The sequence below is a fragment of the Melanostigma gelatinosum genome (genome assembly GCF_949748355.1).
Source record: "Melanostigma gelatinosum genome assembly, chromosome: 10".
NCBI classification, from domain to species: domain Eukaryota; kingdom Metazoa; phylum Chordata; class Actinopteri; order Perciformes; family Zoarcidae; genus Melanostigma; species Melanostigma gelatinosum.
This window is the reverse complement of record NC_136643.1, coordinates 24,534,017-24,555,249: the sequence shown is the minus strand read 5'-3', so window position 1 is coordinate 24,555,249 and position 21,233 is coordinate 24,534,017. Positions and strand designations below refer to the sequence as shown.

The window sequence follows — 21,233 nt, the reverse complement described above, 5'->3', positions numbered from 1 at the left end:
TCTGGGATTTTCTGTTCCTGGCTCAGGGGCTCCCATGATGCCGAGCAGCAGCCACAACTCGCTGCAGCTGAGAAATGAACCCAAGCGCCAATAAACCTCCCCTAAGCTCCATCACTGAGGCTTCCCAAGGCGTCTCAACGCAGCGACACGTTCAATATCAGCCTGCTGTATGGCATTAAATTAGTTTTAATCCTGGAAGCTGTGAGGTTGAGATTAAAGTTTAAAGATGGCTTTTAGTGAAGTGCTCCGTGGGGATGTCAAAACCCCAAATCATGAACACATGGCAAAGCTCCTGCAGCCATCATTTGCCTCAAACTCAGAAACCCTTTCAGTGTATTGATACAGAGTCAGACCACCGATTAATGACCGCCTTTTTCTGCTAATCTCCCAAATTCGACTCTTTATTTATATTCTAACTGTGTTTTATTGAATCTCTTGGGCCACGGAGGGGATTTGTATTCACAGTATATGTTTACATCTTGACCAATGATAATAAATGGATACTGACAGAACAAAGCGAAACATTCTTGTGTGTAAAATAATTGGAATTAGAATTGAATATTCATTGTGGTTTTAATCAATGATGCACAGAACTGGTTTCTGGTTTCACACGGGGCGTGAACCGTCAAAGGGACCCACCCATCCATACAGACCTCCTACGTGGACTGTACTGCTCTCTGCTGCGTCACCTGTACTGGCTCAGGATTACATACTAATTATAGTGCGTTGCTATTTGAAGGCATAGCTACTAACGGTGTATGAGAACAGCGTGAATCATCAGTTAAAGACCTGGTGTGAGGCCTCTTGGGACTCTAATACAGGTTGCCGGTCTCACCCAGACCCTCTCCTGGGTTTATGAGGGTTTTTCTGACTTCACCCTGATATGTGACATCACTGGTGCTGCATTTATTTTCTCTCCTTTTTTTTCCCGCTTCCAGATCTGTCCCGCCTCTGAAATGTGACCTTTTCCCCACCGCGGTCCCGATAAGCCCTCCGTGTCACATTATACCAGACCGCATCGTGCACCCAACTTCCCCAGACTTCATGTTTTTCATCCTCCATTTGTTCAATGTGACTGCACCAAGCTGCTGTGCTGTCAATTATTCACACCTTTGTCTGAGCAGCCCTGGCGCTCTGAGTGCGAGCAGACAGGACTTTGTTTTCAGGCCCCCCGGCCCCCCGCTGTCTGCCGACTGTCCACAGTTGATTTCTTTATTTCTCACACTTTGAGCGACCTGTGAAGGTGAAGTGCTTTTGTTCACACTTTACTCTTTTTTTAGGGTTGGTCAGTTTTCAGATACATGCAGCAGTATTGTGTGTTACCCGGCACTTTGTAACAAGCACATTCATTCCTCCTGCTGCAGGTGACTCGTCCTTCCCCATCATTTCTCGTTCAGATCCTCGGGCTTTGTCATAAGGGATGGAGCCGTCTCCCAGACCTGCGATATAGCAACTCTTCAGACGGAGAATTCCTCCATCGCTCTGAGCAGCTTCCCCCCCATTCAACGCAGTGTTTGGCCCAGGAACCTTCGGACAGAGATCCCTGGGCTGCTTTGGGAAGGGTTGGAACGAGAAGAACATCATTTCTGTGGAAGGCAGAACTGTTGTCAACCTTCAAGGTCTGCAGAGGCCGAACCAGCCGTCTCTTGAAATGATGAGGTCGTACAAAATGTTTCTTTTTCCCCTCTTTACTTAAGATTTCATGAAACCTTTTTTTCTTTTTACGAATTGTACCAAAACACTGGCAACGAGGAAGATCTCTGGTAGATAATGAGAATAAATATGAAACAATTTAAATCATAGTTGCTAAACTAACATAACTATGGTTTGAATTGAAATCATTCACCATTAAGCTCGTTTACAAGATATCTAGTCATGGATGATCAGAGGGAGCAGAAGTGCATCGTTGGCTTGATGGGGAAAAACATCACTGAATGGAAACGCTATTGACCGAGTTCCTCAACGGTTACTGATTCATTTGTGGTTACACTTCAACAAGTCGCGTCCTCACAGAACTTGTCCTGCCTCAAGGAGAACTCGCCAGAATCAACGGCCTGGTGTCCCGAAATGGCCGAGAGAAGACCAGCCCTGCTTTTATTTGCAGGACTTGTGGGCCGACTGCAATGAGCTCTCAACTGGTCCTCCCAAAGGGAGCACGAAGCCGCTCCAGCTAGCTTTACCCAGGACTAAAAGAACAGAGCACATTACTCCAGCTCTGGTATCTTTACACTATATTCCAGTTAGTCACAGAATGTTTTAAAGTGCTGCCACGAATCTATAAATACACCTCATATTCTTAAGCATGAAAGGAGCAGGGCGCTCAGCAGAGGCTGCATGCGTCTCCATCGCTCTGAGGCCATTGATATGCAGCGACGTGTTTCAACCCGTTCACTATCCGCTGGTGAGCAATTTATTTTTAACACAGATTAGATTGGTCTGTTGTGGTGAAGAGGGAGCTGAGATCTGGCAGCGGGGAAGCACGTTATTTGAGATTTATTCCCCCCCACAGCTCTCTGGTGAGCTCTACTCCACGCTGCTGAGACCGCTTTATCCTTCCGTCTGTGTTGGTCAATCAATTCTTAATTAGAACAAGAGCCTCCTCCTGCAAACAGCAGCTCGCAGGCCGTGCTCTGCCCTGCCCGAAGGACACTTACAGCAGGAGCTGCAACGACGAGGTGAGGAGAGTCGTTCAGGACCCCAGCCACCTGGATAACGTGCACCAAGTCTGACCCATCCTTGTTTCAGTAAGGAACTAGAACTTTCCATTATCTCGGCGTCCAGAATCAGAACAAACGAAAAGACATTTTGTCGATTGAAAATTTATTCTTTCAATACATATTATTTAGGACGTACAACAGGAGAGACCTGGATCAATGAGAGTTCACTCAGCCCGGGGGGGGGGGGGGCTGTGGACTCATTCACTTCAGCCAGATGGATTTGTCTCCGACATCTGCGTTGTAACCGGACGCATACTTCTTCCCGGGGAGCTGCAAGGACAAAGACAACAAATCGACAATTAAAGTTAAAAGGGACCAGAGTTGCAGGATGCATACTGAGCAGGTCTGGCTTCTTAAAGATGAACGGGCTTTTGTTCTTGACGCATGAGAGTCATTTTGGATTTCCGAATGAACATATTCGAATTGAAATAGCTGAAAGCATCTAATCAGGACCGAGTCGCCTGCAGAGTTAATTTCTGTATTTTTAACACTGAATATAAAGAGATAGAATTCATGATGCAGGAAGGTTTATTTGATCAGCAGAAAATGACTATTTGAATAGAAGATGAATCAGTCACGGGAGTAGAAAACAAATAACATGATTTGAAATGGAATTCCTTCATTTTTTTGACGGTTATTCAGCGTTTTATGATGAATTCAGTGGCGGTTGTCGTACACGAGCTGTAAAACGTCCTTCCACGACTTCACTTTGTCGTCTCCAGCGCGCGGAGGGAGATCACGCCACCGCGCGTCACAGTTCTCATTCTCTCCACTGAGATCGCGGCTCAGAGCTAAATGTCAGGTCACAGCCTCCTGCAGCATTGCGCGCCACGGTTTTTCGCAGCAAAAGGAGAGACAAAAAAAGTCTCCAGTCCATAAACAGAAAAGGTCAGACCCAAATGTTTCCCTGCAAGACTGATGACACCAAAAAGCCTCGCGGAATATTCCATGTCTGGCATTTACGTCGTTGACGCTACGCGCCGCTCGATATTTCAGCGGCGGGAAATCAGTTCCATCGCGGCGGCGGTGCGTCACGCGGATCAAAGGGTCGAGGAACGGAAAGCATTCGAGAGGAGGAGAGCGCTGGCAGAGTGCCTGAATATGATATTTATTTTAATACAGGGATCATCGCAGAGAAATAACACATCCTCAGATAATGACAAAAACACAACTCCTACAGCTGTGGGTTCAGCGTGAGGGCAGAACAGACTCGGTTATATTCATCAGTATTAGTTATGAAACATGATCATTTATTATTCTTTGAGTGAACTCAAAGCAGCCGACACATCGGCCGACATGAGATGATCAAAGACTCTTAACATCTTTAATTCTGTATATTTAAGGACGATTCATCAAATCTTTATTAAACTCATATCTCACATCCATGGACGACTTTATTGCCGTCGTCCAGTATTAAATGTGTTATAAAGAAACAGGTTGAGTATCCTGTAAACTATTTGATTTGGCTGCTAAATATTTACTCAAATGAAGATGTTTAAGACCTCCTGTTTCCAAAGCATCTAAGAATCCTTTACAGCGGCCTCTGAGGGCCCCTCTGTCCCTGCAGACGGGTACGGGACCACCGGTCGCTGCTGTTAACCGAGGCGGACTGACCACAGCGTGCCTGAGACTCTCCCGTCACCATCGTTCATCGCATCTATACAACCAAATCATGATTCTGAAACGGACCCTCTCGTCTCTACATACCGCTCTATAGGCGTAGTATTTCTCATCGTAGTCGTGGGCCCCGATGGTGATCTCAGGCAGAAACTTCGGTATGTGGGTCAGGGTGGCCACCTTCTGTTTGTCTTCCACGCTGTAAAATCACAGGAGAATAAGAAGAGGGCAATAACAGCGGCTCATAGCAAACATCTGCATGCCGAGCTACGGGTGGAGGACGGCATAGAAAATGCAATCAGGGAGAATCTGCATTTAAAGTTGTCTGCGTGATTCGTTTCAGGTACTTTGCATATTTATCCATAATGAGTGTGACAAACAAGAGGCTGGGGTCGTGCATCTGACTCAACCCGCTTGGAGTTCTTCCTCGGTGTAATTTGCATTTAAATGTGGAGAGCGTCTAAACATCGATCAAGAACTCACAGCATCCTCATGTGGTGGTAGGTGACGTCGTCCTGCTCCAGCCACGGGCCTTTCTCAAACTTCAGGTAATCGATGTCCTCTGCCACCTGTGGACGTCGCACAATGAATACGCCGTCTGCAGGAATAGTGCGTACAGTGATCATTCAACCACGCTGCTCCACTCTGGTCTTACCCTCTCGACATCTTGGGCTTGGGTTGTATCATAAGAGAGCAGTTCTGATGTGGCGCTAAAAAAGACAAACACACAAACCTCGGCGAGGTAAGAAGAGTAACCGCGAACTAGCTCGGAGCTTTGAACATCACATCGCATAAGAATCATGTGCGATTCATGCGTCATTTGACACATGCGTTTCACTCACCTGATTTTGGGCAGGAAAGACTTCTTGTAGCCGTCCTCGATGCTCTTCAGATACGTCAGGGGCACGTTCTGAAGATAGGACTGACAATAGAGAGGTTCCTTTTTAATAAATGATGCACGTGATTAAAACATCCCGCTTCTTACTATCCTCTTTATATCTACATCGTATTAAAAGGTGTTTTTGTTCAGTATTTCCAACTGGAAAGTGATCCTCTCTTTAAAGTTGAGACTGAAATATTGGGACAGTGTGACAGCATGTGGTACAGTATCCTGTGGTTTCAGTGACTGCGTCTCTCTACCTTGCCGCTCTGCTTCAGCTTCTTCTGCACCTCCTCAGCTGGCAGGTCGACGTAGATGACGACGTGTGGAGGCAGGAACTCACAGATGCTGATGCCTTTGATCTCGTTGTAGTGCTGCACACCTGCGGGCCACGGGACATTCTTCAAGTCGTAAACAAACTTACCGTTTATTTTGGGGATTTTTATTGAACTGAAATCAAATGAGGTGACAACCGAACCTGATTGGGAAATCCCCGTCCATATTGTCTTATATTAGAGGCTACTGAGATAATCAGGACCGCTCGCCTGCATCTTTGTTCGTGACGCTGAATACTCACACTCCTTCCTGATGTAGCCCTCTTTGAACATGGCCTCCAGGAACACAAAGTCACTGAAGGGAGAACGCTCCAGGATCACTCCTTGGCCTTAAAAACACAGAAGATCAGGAGGTAGATGAGTGATTCAGTTCATAAAAAGAGTCGGTCTACTGATATCAGAAGGGCTGCTAACTTGACTACAGCAGTCACACACGTGGGTTGTAAAATGTGTATAAATCTGCTGTTTTGCCATGTAGAATGACCCGGCTAGACACTGCGGTGCATCCCTGGGCCGGTGCTACCTGTCGTGAGCAGGTGTTCGATGGCGTCGGCGTACTGGAGCAGCCTCATGGCGTACATCCACATCTGCAGTCTGTAGCTGTTTCCGTCGGCGGCTTTGGGCTCCGTGTAGAACTTCTCCAGGCTGCACATCCCGTTGAAGTCGACGGGAAGCGGCTGCTTCTCCCCGGTCATCGTGTCCAAGTAGAACGTGTCCGCCTCGGGCATGTAGAGCATCCCTGTGCAACACAACACAAATATCGCCCACAATTATCAAAGCAGCTCAGTCGATGGCTGCGGTCACATGTGGACCTCGTGGGGGATCCGTACAGTGAGATAGTTACCCAGCTTGTCGGCCAGCTTCTGGGCCAGTGCTCCTTTCCCCGAGGACAAGTTGCCCTCCAGGGTGATGATTCTGCTGTTCTGCTTTAACCGCGGCGTCGTCCTCTCGCCCAGCGCGTAGGCCAACCAGCCGTAGCGCAGGCTTCTCACCGAGCTCGTGTGAACACCTGCCTGGAGGACAAAACGAAAAGAAAGCAGCACCTTTCAATCGATAACATCGGGGTAAACAGAGCCGAGCCAGATTAATCCACACAGGCCCAAGAAGAAAAACAACCAGCTGATACACAGAAACACATTGCTGCCAGTTTGTGAAAATGCCAACTCAAATTTGTTTGAGTATGCACGATGTAAACATCGTTTCAGCTGAAATAAACAGGTAATACAACTCATTTGAGGCCATAGGCATCAATGTCATGTAAAATGCACAAACAACCACAGGGACTCAGACATTTCCAGGCTTTTCTGGTACATATTACCAAACAACTGAGCAATTAATGCAAATTACAAAGTAGGTGCCACACCAATAAACTGAGGCCCGACACATTTGCCCGCTGGGACAACACTGTAGAATAAACAGTTTGAAGGTTGTTATTGTTTTAGTATTCTCCTTTTGAAAACGTATTTTTAGTGACAACAAATAATACGTAATACAGTTGAAAATGGGACAATTCGACTACGAGCAGTGGTGACTTGCTGGTTTCTGTACTCTAAACTAACGCAGTGCAACAGCCCGGAAATGCATCCTGCCTTCATGAAGGTTTTTATCATAAACTGTATTAGAAAGGTGTTGATTCAACTTTATGGTTATTCTGAAGGCTGTAGTTTGGGAAGCTGTTGAATTATATTGAGCTGGAATGAAAAAGCCTGAGGGCTGCTGTCTCAGTCCCCTAGTTTACGGTCTGTTTACACACGACTGCGTGGCCAAACATGAAAACAACAGCGTCATAAAATGCGCAGAGGACACACCAGTGATTGGTCTAAATGTGACAGCGATGAGAGAGCCTATAGAAGGGAAGTGGAAGATCCACCCACATGTTGCCATGATAACAAACCTCTAAATGTCATGAGGACAAAAGAAATCCTTGTTCACTTCAGGAAGAACAGGAAATGATATTCCCATTTCCATCCATGGATCATCTGTTAAGTGTGGACAGGTTTAGTTTTGCTATTCTATGATATATATATATATATATATCATAGAATACCCGGTAATACTGCCTTACTATGAATTCCACATTCCTATATCGTATTCTGTTATTACTCTGCACTTAGATGCTGAACTACATGTCATTGTAGTAATCTCTGCGCAATGACAATAACACTGAATCAGGTATTACGTTATGTCAGCCTCATTTGTCTCAAAGGAAAGTAAACAGACTTTAAATTGGCAGTTATTTGGTTGAAACTCTGCATTTGGCAACATCGACACAACATCATTTGAAATGTACTCGGATGTACTGACAGATTGTTTTCTTGGCTCTCAACTGTCAACAACATTATAAACAAACCAGCAGCATGTGATGCTAGCGGCTAGGCAGCACGCTAGCGAAGTTAGCTTGCCCTTGTGAACTTGACACACTCGCGTTGCAGTGACAAATGAGAGTCCGTGTATTTCCTGTTTCTTACCTTCTGAGCAGCGTTCACCGCGTTAAAAGCAGTCGCTCCCGATGGGACGACCAGCCGGATCACCCTCAGGGCCATGATTCCACTGTCCTCCAAAACCCCTCCGAGCTGACCCGAGAATTCACCGCTACCCGGCGCCTGAATTACGCGTCAGAGGGAGTGGGGGGTCTTTCCTGAGTCTTGGCTCATACGTTAAAGGATGTCTTGTTAATGCCTGATTATTTTTTATTTTTGTTGATAAATAAAACATGTCTGAAAATAGAATTACAATACATCGCGGATGAATGTATATTAATAGAGTTTAAAAAAAATTAAAAATACTTTAAAAAAGCAGTGACATATTACATCTACTTGTTTTATCTGACCATCAGTCCCAAACTCAAAGACATTCAGTTAATAACTAAAAGTCAGTTCATCAAGAAACGCTTTAAATGCTCAAATTTGATAAGATAGAACCAGCAAATGGCATATTTTTGATTGAAAACATAAAACTCGTAGCTAATGGATGACAATCCACCAATTGATAAATTGACTAATCATTTGGGTTTTGTAATTAAATACTTGTGTGATGAAATGCAATAGTTTCCCCATGACAATGACCACTATAATAATTATTGTAAGGGTTTTAAATTCTGATCATAGACTCCACACTTACTTGTATTCATATATCCTTGAGGGTCTCAGGAGTATTACTCCAGTAGCCAACAGTACCAGATCAACGTCTGGTGCAGCTCTGCGTTTTCACCAGCAGATGACAGTATTCATTTGTTTAAAAAAAAGGGCCGTTTCACTTCTGATGTCAGTAAATGCCAAACCTTAATGCATCAATAAATATAATCCAATGTTTAAATACACATTCTTCTGTAGAATGGGTACTTTTACTTTTGAAACTTTAAGTGTATTTTGATGCTGATACTTTAGCACTTTTATTATTTTGAACGCAAGACTTTTAATTGTGAAAATGAAGCTTGTTGAACTTAAAATAATTTGTAACCTGGCTGACTTAAATGTTGAATTAGGCAAGCTCAGAAACTTTAGTTCATTAAACTTAGAATAAATTTGATGGTATCAAAACATAACCACGAGGCAAATGCCACATATTTAACATGTTTGTCTTGTAACATCGAAACTGTAGCATAATGAAGATTTCTACATTGTGGTATCGCTATCGTTACTTCATTAAAGAGCTCTTCTTCCACAAATGGCAGGAAGCTAAAAGTCGGAGCTCTGGCTCGGACCAGGCTCACGAGAGTGCTAAATAATTTCCTACAAGAAATGTAAATGGTCGTAACACTACCCAGACCGCCCCGAAAATGTGTCTGAGGTTTTGAAATGCCATGGTGTGAAGAGCAGGATTCAAACCACATTATCCTCCCACAGATACGCAGGAACAGAAACTCATGGCCCCCTTTGTGGAGCCTGAAGCAACATGAGCTCAGTTTTATTTATTTCTTTCTTTTCTCACTTCGACCCTGAACTCGCATGAGACGGGGAAAAGCCTGCGATGTCCAGTCAGTAGTTATACAAATGTGTTCTGGTTCAGCACGAACAGATGTTTTTAATCTTCATGATCTGGAATGGAGTTGACATAATGTGGGTGTAAACAGGGCCTGCCTCCTCATCATGTCTTTGTAGTGCAGCGATGACTCAACAACGGGGCAGGTGAAGTGTGGCGGCGATGCTGTTGATTGAATCAAGCTGGTCTAACGATACTCGAACAAATGAGCATTACTAATTCTTTCTGTCACAGTGATAATAAATCCACACATAACAAAATGGCCACTTTATGTTTTCAAATTGAATAAAGCTGCGTTCTGAATGTTCTTTGATGTCAATGATATGAACTATTACTGAACAAGTTACCTGGCTGCCTTAAAAAGACAAGTTAATTCAGCAAGACGCTTAGTTGAGCCAACTTGTATTATTGTTTGCATAACTCAAATGTATAAATTGATTTAACGAGATGCTTAGTTTAAACAACTATTATTTTCATGTTCGTACAACATACATAGAATCACCTCATTTCGATTTCCCCTCATCTTTTCTTGCACTTCCCCTTCCTCACAGCTACGAGCTAACTACGCTCACACCTGAACCCTCGATACTTCACAACACCTCCGGTCTGTCAGCATACATGTGACTCACCGGCGCTCCGTAGGCCACGAAACCACCAATGTAAACAGGGCTGACAGTCAACTACGCCGCTTCATGTTTCATGAGCCAGTCAGTATGAGATCCAGTGTTCCACGTTTGCACAGGGAACTCTGCTCATACGAAAGAACCCTCCAGCAGATCGAAATGAAATGAATGTAGACACAACAGCAACAACAGACATCCTCTCTTTGCATTTTTGTCTGTTTCCGCTCGATTTTCTTTTCTTCCTCTTCCTCCCTAGATTTCGTCAAACAAGCGCCTTGGATGCTGCGTCATGTTCTAGTTGCAATCTTTTTGAAACGTACCACTTTAAACAATGTTCGCAATGTCGTGACCCCGAGAGGCGACCGCGTATATTAGTCCTCACAGCATGACAGCATTTTTGACATTAGCTGAGTTTAACTTTTTCTTGCATTGAGTTCATACTGAATTTATTAACAAAACATTTGTAAACTACGAATCCTACTATGGCGAAGGTATACCTCTCCCTGCCTCTGATTGGCTTGTACTGGATTAAGAATGGTTAGGGTAAGAATATCATGGGTAAGAATATCAGGGTAAGCCAATCAGAGGAGGAGTACGGCATGTCCTGCCTTAGTCAGAAAAAACATAACTCGCGCCTGGGAATTATCTTCTTGGGTCCATGAACATCCAAGATGGCAGTCAGGCTAACAACTGTCAAGGTTTATCTTGTTCTGGACAGAAGGATGGATTGATGTTGAATGTCTTCTTCATTTTAAATTACACTGATGGAAAAAAGAACCTGTCAAGAAAAGAGTTTACTTTAATAGACGACTAAGCAAATGTGAGCAAGCAATACGTTGAGAGATTCATTTGTTCAACACACACTCATACACACAGTTTATCTCCCCCCCCTCCCCCTCCCCTACACACACACACACACACACAGCAGGAACCAGAGTAATTAGTCAACAGTAAAACAACAATACTCCACATTCAGGTCTCACGGCTGTGAGGCCAGCTGAAGGGTTTGGCAAATCCATCTCTGCCAAATTTCCGTTGGTCTTTCCAGCAGGTTTTATTTCGCTCCTCTGCAGTTTGGACCGCTTTAACAGTGCCAGCAGGGAGGAGGCTAGTCTGAATTGTTTATCACTAAAACAATTCAAAAGCATGGCAACAACAAAAGAAGTAGCTTACACTTTCTGCTCTACTCTACACCTTCCTTAACCCGTACGCAGAAAGCTGTACGGCAGCAATTTATTCATTCTTCAAGAATATTAAACTTATATTTTTGATTGTATTGTTAGATTATTATACCTGGGCTATGCATCTTCTATAGTAGCCTATAATACTCAAATCATATTCCGAATAAACGTCCCAGTTTCATGGTGCGAAACATATTAGCAGTTTTATGTACATGGATACGAATTGTCCTTTTTTGCAGCACAAAACAAAGTCAATCATGATCCTTTTTCGTGGTGGACACACAACTTAATGAATTGATTAGTATGCAACGGTCAGTGACAGTGACGCAGTGTCAAATATCGACAAACGCAACCAAAAGTGGTTTCTTATTGACTGTAGTTAATCACTATTTTATAATTTACACATATCAAAGCCTTCGTCTGAACATTTCATTCTTCTGGAAATGTTTTTCCAGTAAAATCACATTCTGTTAATCAAAAGATTCAAAAAACTGTATACATCCATCACATCATCAAACATTGCGGACTGTGGTGCTGTACAATATATTACAACAATAACTCTTTGAAATACATTTTCCTGCCGGAAACCGACATCCACAGGCTCACGCCTCGTATCGTTTCCTGTTGTGATCATTTCTGACTGCGCCGTCAGCGTTACAACACGTGATGTTGCAAAAGGTCTTTGTGTGCGAGTGAGGAACACAGCAGGGTGCTGCACATGAAATCAGTTTGCAGGGTTGTGAAATAATGTTTGTTTTTTACAAAGGGGCCTTTGGCATGTGTTATCTTTGACTACAGCTGAAACAATTAGGCAATTCATATTTAATCCACCAACGGAAACTATTTCTTTGGTTTCATTTTAAGTCAATTATCAAGCAAATATCTTAAACGTTCCTCCAGACCAGCAGCTCCTCAATTTCACACAGATTTGCTGTTTTTCATTGTCTTCACAGCAGACTGGGTGTTATAATGTATTCTGAAGGACATTTCTTCTGTTGCTATCTTCTGATATTTTGTAGACCAAACATTTAGTTGATGAATCCACAAACAAATCATCAGATCAATGAATAATGCCGATGAGCTAACTGCAGCCCCATTAACGACCCTAATGACCAAAATGCATCTTAAAGCTTTTATTATTATCAAATATGTTTAAAGGGACGTCGAGTAGTGGGCAGTAAACCTCTATATTCCTTTACAACAAACTTGCAGATTAAACGTAATGCCATTAAGATCATCACAATGAAACATTTATGCCAGTAATCACTGCCAATTAAAAGAAAAGCCTGCATTGAAGAATGTGAACGTCTTGTCGTTGTTTTTTCTACCATGTGTCACTCCTGGTTACTGGTGCATGATGGGGGTTATTTTAGGCATCTTACAGAAAAGCACAGACATTTTTGAGGTATTTAAAAAGTGCTTTTCCAGCACTGAACCAGATCTACGGTCTTCCCTGGACATTAACTTCAAGTAGCCGAAGCTGAACCACAACAGTGCATGATGGAAACCCATCACTAGTGCAGTGTGTGCACTTCCTACTCCCCTGGAGAGACAACAATCTACTCTAAAAAATACATTTCTGCTCTACTTTTCATCCCACAGTGAGGTCTCTCCGTCTGGCTGCTGACCAGCAACACAGCAGCAACTTCCACCCCCAACCAACAAGTGCAGATGAAGAGAAATCATCACACCCACTGGTTGCTTTTTACGGCCTTCTGTTCAGTTTAACGGCGCTGCGGTTGAGGGTGTAATGGATCTCAGTTACATCTCGCTGTGTTAAAAACTGCCCTGCCGTCCTTCACACGCGATCCTTCCCTTCCCAGAGGGCAGCAGTCCTGCTTCTTGTCAAGCCTCTGCCTGTTTGAAAAGGACTCGGATGGTGGATGTTTCCACCCGCTACTGCAGCTGCAGCATCGAATCTCATGGAAACACATTCCCAACCACCAAAACCAATACTCCAACAAAGCTTGAGAGGCAACAATGACAACTCTCATGTCTATGCATGTTGTAGTAAATCTGAATTTATATTAAAATAACTTTAAATGATTTTTATTTGAGTAAAAATATTGACTTCATATCTTCATTTCTTTTATTTTCACACTTATTTCACTATTGCTGACCATGGTTCACTTTAACAATGTCCTGCTCAACACTGATTATGACTTGGTGTGTTAAAAAGTATAGGATCTCATAAATACTCCCTAGTAATATCTCATAAATACTCCCTAGCAATATCTCATAAATACTTCCTAGCAATATCTCATAAATACTTCCTAGTAATATCTCATAAATACTCCCCTGCAATATCTCATAAATACTCCCTATATCTCATAAATACCAGCAATAGCTCATGAATACTTCCTAGTAATATCTCATAAATACTCCCTATATCTCATAAATACTAGCAATATCTCATAAATACTTCCGAGTAATATCTCATAAATACTCCCTAGTAATATCTCATGAATACTCCCAAGTAATATCTCATAAAGACTCCCTATATACTAGCAATATCTCATAAATACTTCCTAGTAATATCTCATAAATACTCCCGAGTAATATCTCATAAATACTCCCGAGTAATATCTCATAAATACTTCCCAGTAATATCTCAAAAATACTCCGGAGTAATATCTCATAAATACTCCCTATATCTCATCAATACGAGCAATATCTCATTAATACTTCCTAGCAATATCTCATAAATACTCCCGAGTAATATCTCATAAATACTTCCTAGTAATATCTCATAAATACTCCCTAGTAATATCTCATAAATACTTCCTAGTAATATCTCATAAATACTTCCTAGTAATATCTCATAAATACTTCCTAGTAATATCTCATAAATACTCCCTAGTAATATCTCATAAATACTTCCTAGTAATATCTCATAAATACTTCCTAGTAATATCTCATAAATACTCCCTAGTAATATCTCATAAGTACTCCCTAGTAATATCTCATAAGTACTCCCTAGTAATATCTCATAAATACTCCCGAGTAATATCTCATAAATACTTCCTAGTAATATCTCATAAATACTCCCTAGTAATATCTCATAAGTACTCCCTAGTAATATCTCATAAGTACTCCCTAGTAATATCTCATAAATACTCCCTAGTAATATCTCATAAATACTTCCTAGTAATATCTCATAAATACTCCCTAGTAATATCTCATAAATACTTAATATCTCATAAATACTCCCTAGTAATATCTCATAAATACTCCCTAGTAATATCTCATAAATACTTCCTAGTAATATCTCATAAATACTCCCTAGTAATATCTCATAAATACTTCCTAGTAATATCTCATAAATACTCGCTAGTAATATCTCATAAATACTTCCTAGTAATATCTCATAAATACTTCCTAGTAATATCTCATAAATACTTCCTAGTAATATCTCATAAATACTTCCTAGTAATATCTCATAAATACTTCCTAGTAATATCTCATAAATACTTCCTAGTAATATCTCATAAATACTTCCTAGTAATATCTCATAAATACTTCCTAGTAATATCTCATAAATACTCCCTAGTAATATCTCATAAGTACTCCCTAGTAATATCTCATAAGTACTCCCTAGTAATATCTCATAAATACTCCCTAGTAATATCTCATAAATACTTCCTAGTAATATCTCATAAATACTCCCTAGTAATATCTCATAAATACTTAATATCTCATAAATACTCCCTAGTAATATCTCATAAATACTCCCTAGTAATATCTCATAAATACTTCCTAGTAATATCTCATAAATACTCCCTAGTAATATCTCATAAATACTTCCTAGTAATATCTCATAAATACTCGCTAGTAATATCTCATAAATACTTCCTAGTAATATCTCATAAATACTTCCTAGTAATATCTCATAAATACTTCCTAGTAATATCTCATAAATACTTCCTAGTAATATCTCATAAATACTTCCTAGTAATATCTCATAAATACTTCCTAGTAATATCTCATAAATACTTCCTAGTAATATCTCATAAATACTTCCTAGTAATATCTCATAAATACTTCCTAGTAATATCTCATAAATACTTCCTAGTAATATCTCATAAATACTCCAGAGTAAGTCAGGATCATATGTAACCCTTGTGGCCCCTCTGCTTGCTCGCTTTGCTGTTGCTGCACAGCGGGTCGGAGAGTCATCCGCGGTGTGGGAGACATGGGCGTGTGCAGCAGGCATGAAAGTAGTCCTTTGTTGGCAGATCTCCTCTCATCACACAGCTATGGAAACCCATCACCACAATTTTGATGAAAAGATAAGATTATAGTTATTATCACGAGAAACTACAGTAAAAAACTTTGTAGCTCTACATTTTTAAATACTTATAAAATGTACTTATTTTCTAGATTCTATGTCATTATGTTGAGATATAAATTCCTTATTTCGAGATAGTTTATCATGACTTCCAGCATCTTTTTTTTCCATCACATTGTCATGAATGGGCTTCCACACACATCTTTGCATTGTGGCTTTTGGTTCTGTTCTCTTGTTTTTACACTTATTCAGCACATTTTCACTCATCCACTACTGACTTTACAGATTATTCTCATCTGTTTGGCTTGTTTTTCACTATTTTGTGGATAATAAATCACTTTATTTGTTAAGTATCCCCATGTGTCCCCCGTCGATGAGAGCCGGGCTGTGACACCTTATTTATGACACAGTATCTCGTAATCATAACTTATATCATGTGTATTTGATACATACTAAACAAGGAGATAAGAAGCCATACGTTTGAGTTCATTTGAAATAATTCATTTTGACTTCGATATTTAATTTTGTGGGGTGAAAATTAGTATTTTGTTTATTTTGCGTGTATTTACCTGGTGGGAATGTGTTTCCATAAATCTTGCTCAGCACACAAGGAAAGAATTAATCCCAGAAGATGTCTAACACTGCCCTCAAAGTGTGCACGGCTCATTGCCTCAGCTTTAAATACTTTGTCTCTGAGCGGAACAGACCGGACAAGACTGAACTGTTCAAGTGGTGGAATCAAAACGGTTTCAAAAACACAGTGTTGTAATAAGTTTGAGGGAAGTTATGCAGTGGGTGGAGAACAATAAAAGGCAGTGAGGTAGCTGGCCTTCCTGAATGGAAACCACTGCTGGGCTGATATAGAACACTGCTCTAAAGTTAGTGTGAAAGAAAGACATGGAGCCCGGTGTTGATGGCTGTGCACCGGTGGCTGTCACACAGGAATGCACCGGCGCCAAATAAACAAGCGCGGAGCGGATTAAACGCATGGGAAAAGTTGCACAGGGCGAAAACCAGCAACCAAATGCCAACATTCTGTGGCACGGCAGCTGCCATAACTTGATTTAATGTCAGAAAAAATGATATTTCAGAAAATGCACCCAGATTACTCTGTTACCGTTATAATTAACACTGTGTTGGTTAGAACTTTCCTGACACTTGCTGATTCTACAGTCGACATTTCCTGCATTATTCAGCCCGACTCCCCTCATTTATCAGTTTCAATTAACAGTTAAATTAACAGTTTAATTAACAGTTTAATTAACAGTTAATTTACAGTTTAATTAACAGTTTAATTAACAGTTAATTAACTGTTTAATTAACAGTCACACTTCTCATCTACGTCTAAAATCATTCCGTTACACAAAGCTCTAGTTCTTAAAGATTCTCTGTCGGATTTATTTGTTATGAATTCTGCGTAAATTAAGACTTTTTTCACAAACAGTCCTCAACAAAGTCGTAAGACGGTTTTGTTGTGTCTAATTGTGTTCTATTTTAGTCCTATATTTGAACTTCTGCACTACTTTGTGTCTTGAGTCTTGGATTCTCATTTTTTAATCGCTCCCAGACGTTTGGAGATCATGCGTTGGGTCCTGTGTGTGTGAGTGTGTTTGTGTGTCTCTGTCAGTCTGTCCACGGCTAATCTCACCTACTACTTGACCCATCAGGCTGATATTTGTTATGCTTATTTAAGACTGCATGCTCAAGGACCTCTCGTGGTTGCGGTGCATGTTTTATACCACCATTAGCGGTTGACTCCTCCCTCCACTTCAACGGCCGCTGAGTGATCAACAATTGCTTCAGTGTAAAAACTATTTTTTACAATCGACTAGGCTGACAGCAAGCCTTTCCTCGTCTGTTGCAGGCCACATTTGGCCGTTTGTCGTGGCACAAAAACCAACATCCATAGAAGAGTTCGGTCTCATCTTGAACCGGAGCATCTGCAGATTAATTCCATACCCGTTATGTTATGATCCACGAAAGTTTAAGGCACGACATGAGATGAATACATTTTCTCCTCTTTTTAGACTTCTCTCCTGCAGCAGTGTTGGACGGAGCCTTGAGACTTGAAACTTCAAACAAAAAGCACTCACATTGTCTTCACTGCTGTATATTTACTGCGGTCTCTTAAATCTCCCTCCCTTCCATTTGCTCGCACCATAACATTGTCAGTAAACCACGAATTATGAGCCCACTGATTGTTACCATGGATTTGCAGCCATGGGCAGATAATTGTAACTTGGACACAGGTTGTGGTCTAATAATATGATATTATTTATTGTATGCTGATATCTTTAAGTTGATTTAAATTCAAACTTGTGATTTGTACTTCTTTCTCTGGTGCAGAGGCTGTTGCACACTGTGTGGTCTAGAGGAGAAAATAAATGAACGTATGCCGTAGTAACGGCAGTAAATCAAGCACCGCGACATCACTGAGAGATAATGTGATATCAACATGTATTAAATTATGATATATGTATCAAAGCAACCATAAAAAAAATGTATACAAATGTGTTCCTCAGCTTGGGTTCTACTTCTACGTTATGATCTCAGTGAGATTCACATGTTTCAGTGCAGATGTTTTATAATCAAATGGAATGTCTCGTTGCCAGACCTTAAAGATCCGGATGTCACTACGACTCTGAACATCTCCTCTTGCAGGTAAAGAGCCATCTCTCCTCAGAGACATGACAGCGCTTCCATGTGACAGCCTTCACCTCAGGCGTCTTCAAACTGTCACGCTGCAATCACCTGAAGTTCCTGATGAAAGCACATGTCTGCTCTCCACTTCCTCTTTTCCTTTTTCTTTGGGAGGTTTTGCACTTTGAAGTTTCTTGCTCTGTGTTTCTGTTGCAGATTTCTTTTGTTTTTCAGACGCAAATGAGGAAACGACAGTGAACGTTTTGTCAACGGTGATACAATCAATAAACCTGCATCTGCAAAAACACGAAACGCTCACTGAAGACAGCAGAACATGAAACAACCCTCCAATCGAATCGAGCAGTTACAAGTGACATCATTTAGTCGTGACGCAAAAGTGAAGCTGCAAATACATGTTGTCATTGTGGAGATTATTGTGTGTGTTGCTAAATTCCAGGAATATTCAAGATGGAAACCTTACATGGGGATTAACTGTGGGAAGTGTCTGCTAAGGCTGTGATATGCAGAGAGAAAGTAACCGTTTACCACCATGAGCAGACATCATCCATTCATTTGCCAAATAGATCCTTTCATTTCTGACTTTTTTTTAGTTCTGCTGAGAAGATGATCGACCATCTGCCGTCCCTCCAGGACCGTGAGGCGGGGAGGGAACGCTCACACCCGTTTCACCTGCACCTGGCCTCAACAACAAGGCCCGGGACCCCGACTCACATGGCCTGTTATCCCCTAACACACACGTTACATTCACGTCTTCACATCTGTTTGTATGTGTTACATTATGGCACATCTTTGGGACAATATCTCTGCATTACACATTCTTTTTATATTTTGTACTGTCGCACATTCCTCAGACAGTTTTGCACATTTCTGCACAGCAATTTAACTTTCTATTTATATATTGTATTATTTTATAGCATATTTCCACACGCCTTTTTTTATCTATTATGTTAATGTCATGCACAATACACCAAAGAAGATTTCTTGTATGTGGAAACCTGCTGGGCAATAAACCGGATTCTGATTTGTCAAATGTGATGAGTGGTGAGTGAACCAGCAAGTCAAGTGAAGGTACTGTGGACATTTGAGCCCACATTGTGGGCCGTGTGCAAACTCAGGGTTTAAAGTGAACAATGTATTTGAATATATTGTGAAATTGTGCAAAAGAATCCAGAGCTTTTCTTCTCTTGGAAACTTTCTGTAAAATGTTTGCGTGGTGTCAGGATTCAATGCCCCGGCTGTGCCATCAAGGAAACAGAGTTCACCATGTGAACCAGAGACAAACTTCAGACACGGAATGTGAACATGACAGACGGCTGTTATGAGGAAGTACAGTCCGCCCAAGATAAACACGGCTGTTTACAGAGGAACCATTGGGAGATGCCTGATTCATATTCCTGCGCTCTGTGAGGGAACCAGGCGTGTCTGGTTCTCTGGCGGATTGCACGTGCCGTGTTATTTCTTTTCAATGTGGACGAGAACTTTTTTAAATCCTTTGTCCGGCGGTCTTCCATGTATTTGATAGGTGTGAGATTCAGGAGTGTACATAAGTTTGGCCCAACACAAGAAACATACTCCATAGCTGATGAAAAACATGATGGAAGAGTTGGCCGATAAGCCAAGAATCGTTGTTGTCCCGCCTCCCTGTCCCATAGCCCGCTGGTTATTGTGGTCGGTGGTTGTTTTGCCTGTTTTTGTCGTCATTTTGCGTCTCTTTGTTGCTGTTTCGTGTCTCTTTGTGGTCATTTCTTTCCCCCCTGATTTCATTTTGAATCTCATTATAGTGATACTGAGTCTCTTTGTAGTCATTTTTTGTTTCTTTGTGGTCATTTTATGTCTCTCTGTGGTTGTTTTGATCCTTTTCATCATCGTTTGGAGTCTCTTTTGTGTTTTGTGTCTCTTTGCAGCTGTTTTGCATGTCTTTGTAGTTGTTTTAGTCTTCTTGAGTCTCTTTGTGGTCACTTTGAGTCTCTTCCTGGTTGGTCCGTGTGCGTAGTCGCATTCTCCAGGAGGTGTGCGGTGCGTCTCGGCGGCTCTCTGTGAGCTTCCAGTTCGGTGCAAGCTTTTCTGCAGAGGTATAAATTAGGCATTAGGGTGTGAATGGTCTCTAGGCAACAGTCAACATGTCTCTAGCTGTCACTGATGTGTAGCGAGGTGAGCAAGAATGTTGCTTTTCAAACACTCAGGAATTGAAAACGTCAAACAATTATGCAGTGAGGCGTATCTGTATTTAGTCTACATTCACTGGAAACAATGGGCTGGACAAAATAATAGAAACACCCAAAGTAAAGTGTTCAACAGCACATCCAGAAACAAAGAACATTGTATGTGCATACTGACTTATTTGACCTATTTGCCAGTGTGAATGCACGACTTACTGTCCTCAAAACACGCTTGGAAATGCACGATGTGGCCAAATGTTTGCGGACGCATCTGTGAGTAGTTTTGGTTTAGGGCTGCTCTCCATGGTTTGGGCTGCTTAGAGTCAAGACGTTTAGAAGGGAAGACTTAATGCTTCAGCATACAGTAACAGTTGGGGAAAGGCCCTTTCCTGTTTCAACATGACAATGCCTCAGTGCACAAAGCCAGGTCCGTAAAGAACAGTGTTTTTCCCCAGTTTGGCATGAAAGCACTTTCAAGTCCATCGGGGAAGAAACATCGCCCAACTTCAGTGGTCGATCCCTATGACTAATGATCATGTGGCTGACTGGGGTCCAACAATCGTGTGGAAGGCCTTTCCAGAAGAGTGGGCGCTAATATTAGCATATTAATGCCCTTTGTTTTGGAATGGGATGCTAAATCACATATGGGAGTGGTGTTTGGGTGTACACATAGATGACCATGTAATAAAGTTTGTAGAATAAAATAAGGATATAGTTAACAAGTTAAAAGCCCCTTTTTAACTTGTTAACGATAAACGTTTTGACTTACCATGGAGCAAAACTTTGTGGTT

General features: G+C 41.6%; 1 protein-coding gene across 1 annotated transcript; it reads right to left on the bottom strand.

Annotated features, from left to right (window-relative positions):
• Nucleotides 1–2,810: 2,810 nt before the first annotated feature.
• Nucleotides 2,811–8,158, bottom strand: ndufa10 (NADH:ubiquinone oxidoreductase subunit A10). Its single transcript, XM_079277072.1, has 10 exons — nt 8,018–8,158; nt 6,394–6,562; nt 6,073–6,288; nt 5,792–5,878; nt 5,475–5,596; nt 5,177–5,256; nt 4,990–5,044; nt 4,818–4,903; nt 4,425–4,533; nt 2,811–2,987 (listed from the first exon to the last, which is right to left on the bottom strand). Exons 1-10 carry the CDS (start codon nt 8,090–8,092, stop codon nt 2,919–2,921), a joined length of 1,068 nt encoding a protein of 355 aa, XP_079133198.1. The 5' UTR covers nt 8,093–8,158; the 3' UTR covers nt 2,811–2,918.
• Nucleotides 8,159–21,233: the final 13,075 nt, after the last annotated feature.

Coding starts and splice junctions, on each gene's coding strand:
- ndufa10 (XM_079277072.1), bottom strand. CDS start 8,092: ATGGCCCTGAGGGTGATCCGGCTGGTCGTCCCATCGGGAGCGACTGCT. Junction 5,597..5,791: donor GGGCTACATCAGGAAGGAGT/GTGAGTATTCAG, acceptor CGTGGCCCGCAG/GTGTGCAGCACTACAACGAG. Junction 4,904..4,989: donor AAGCCCAAGATGTCGAGAGG/GTAAGACCAGAG, acceptor CGACGTCCACAG/GTGGCAGAGGACATCGATTA.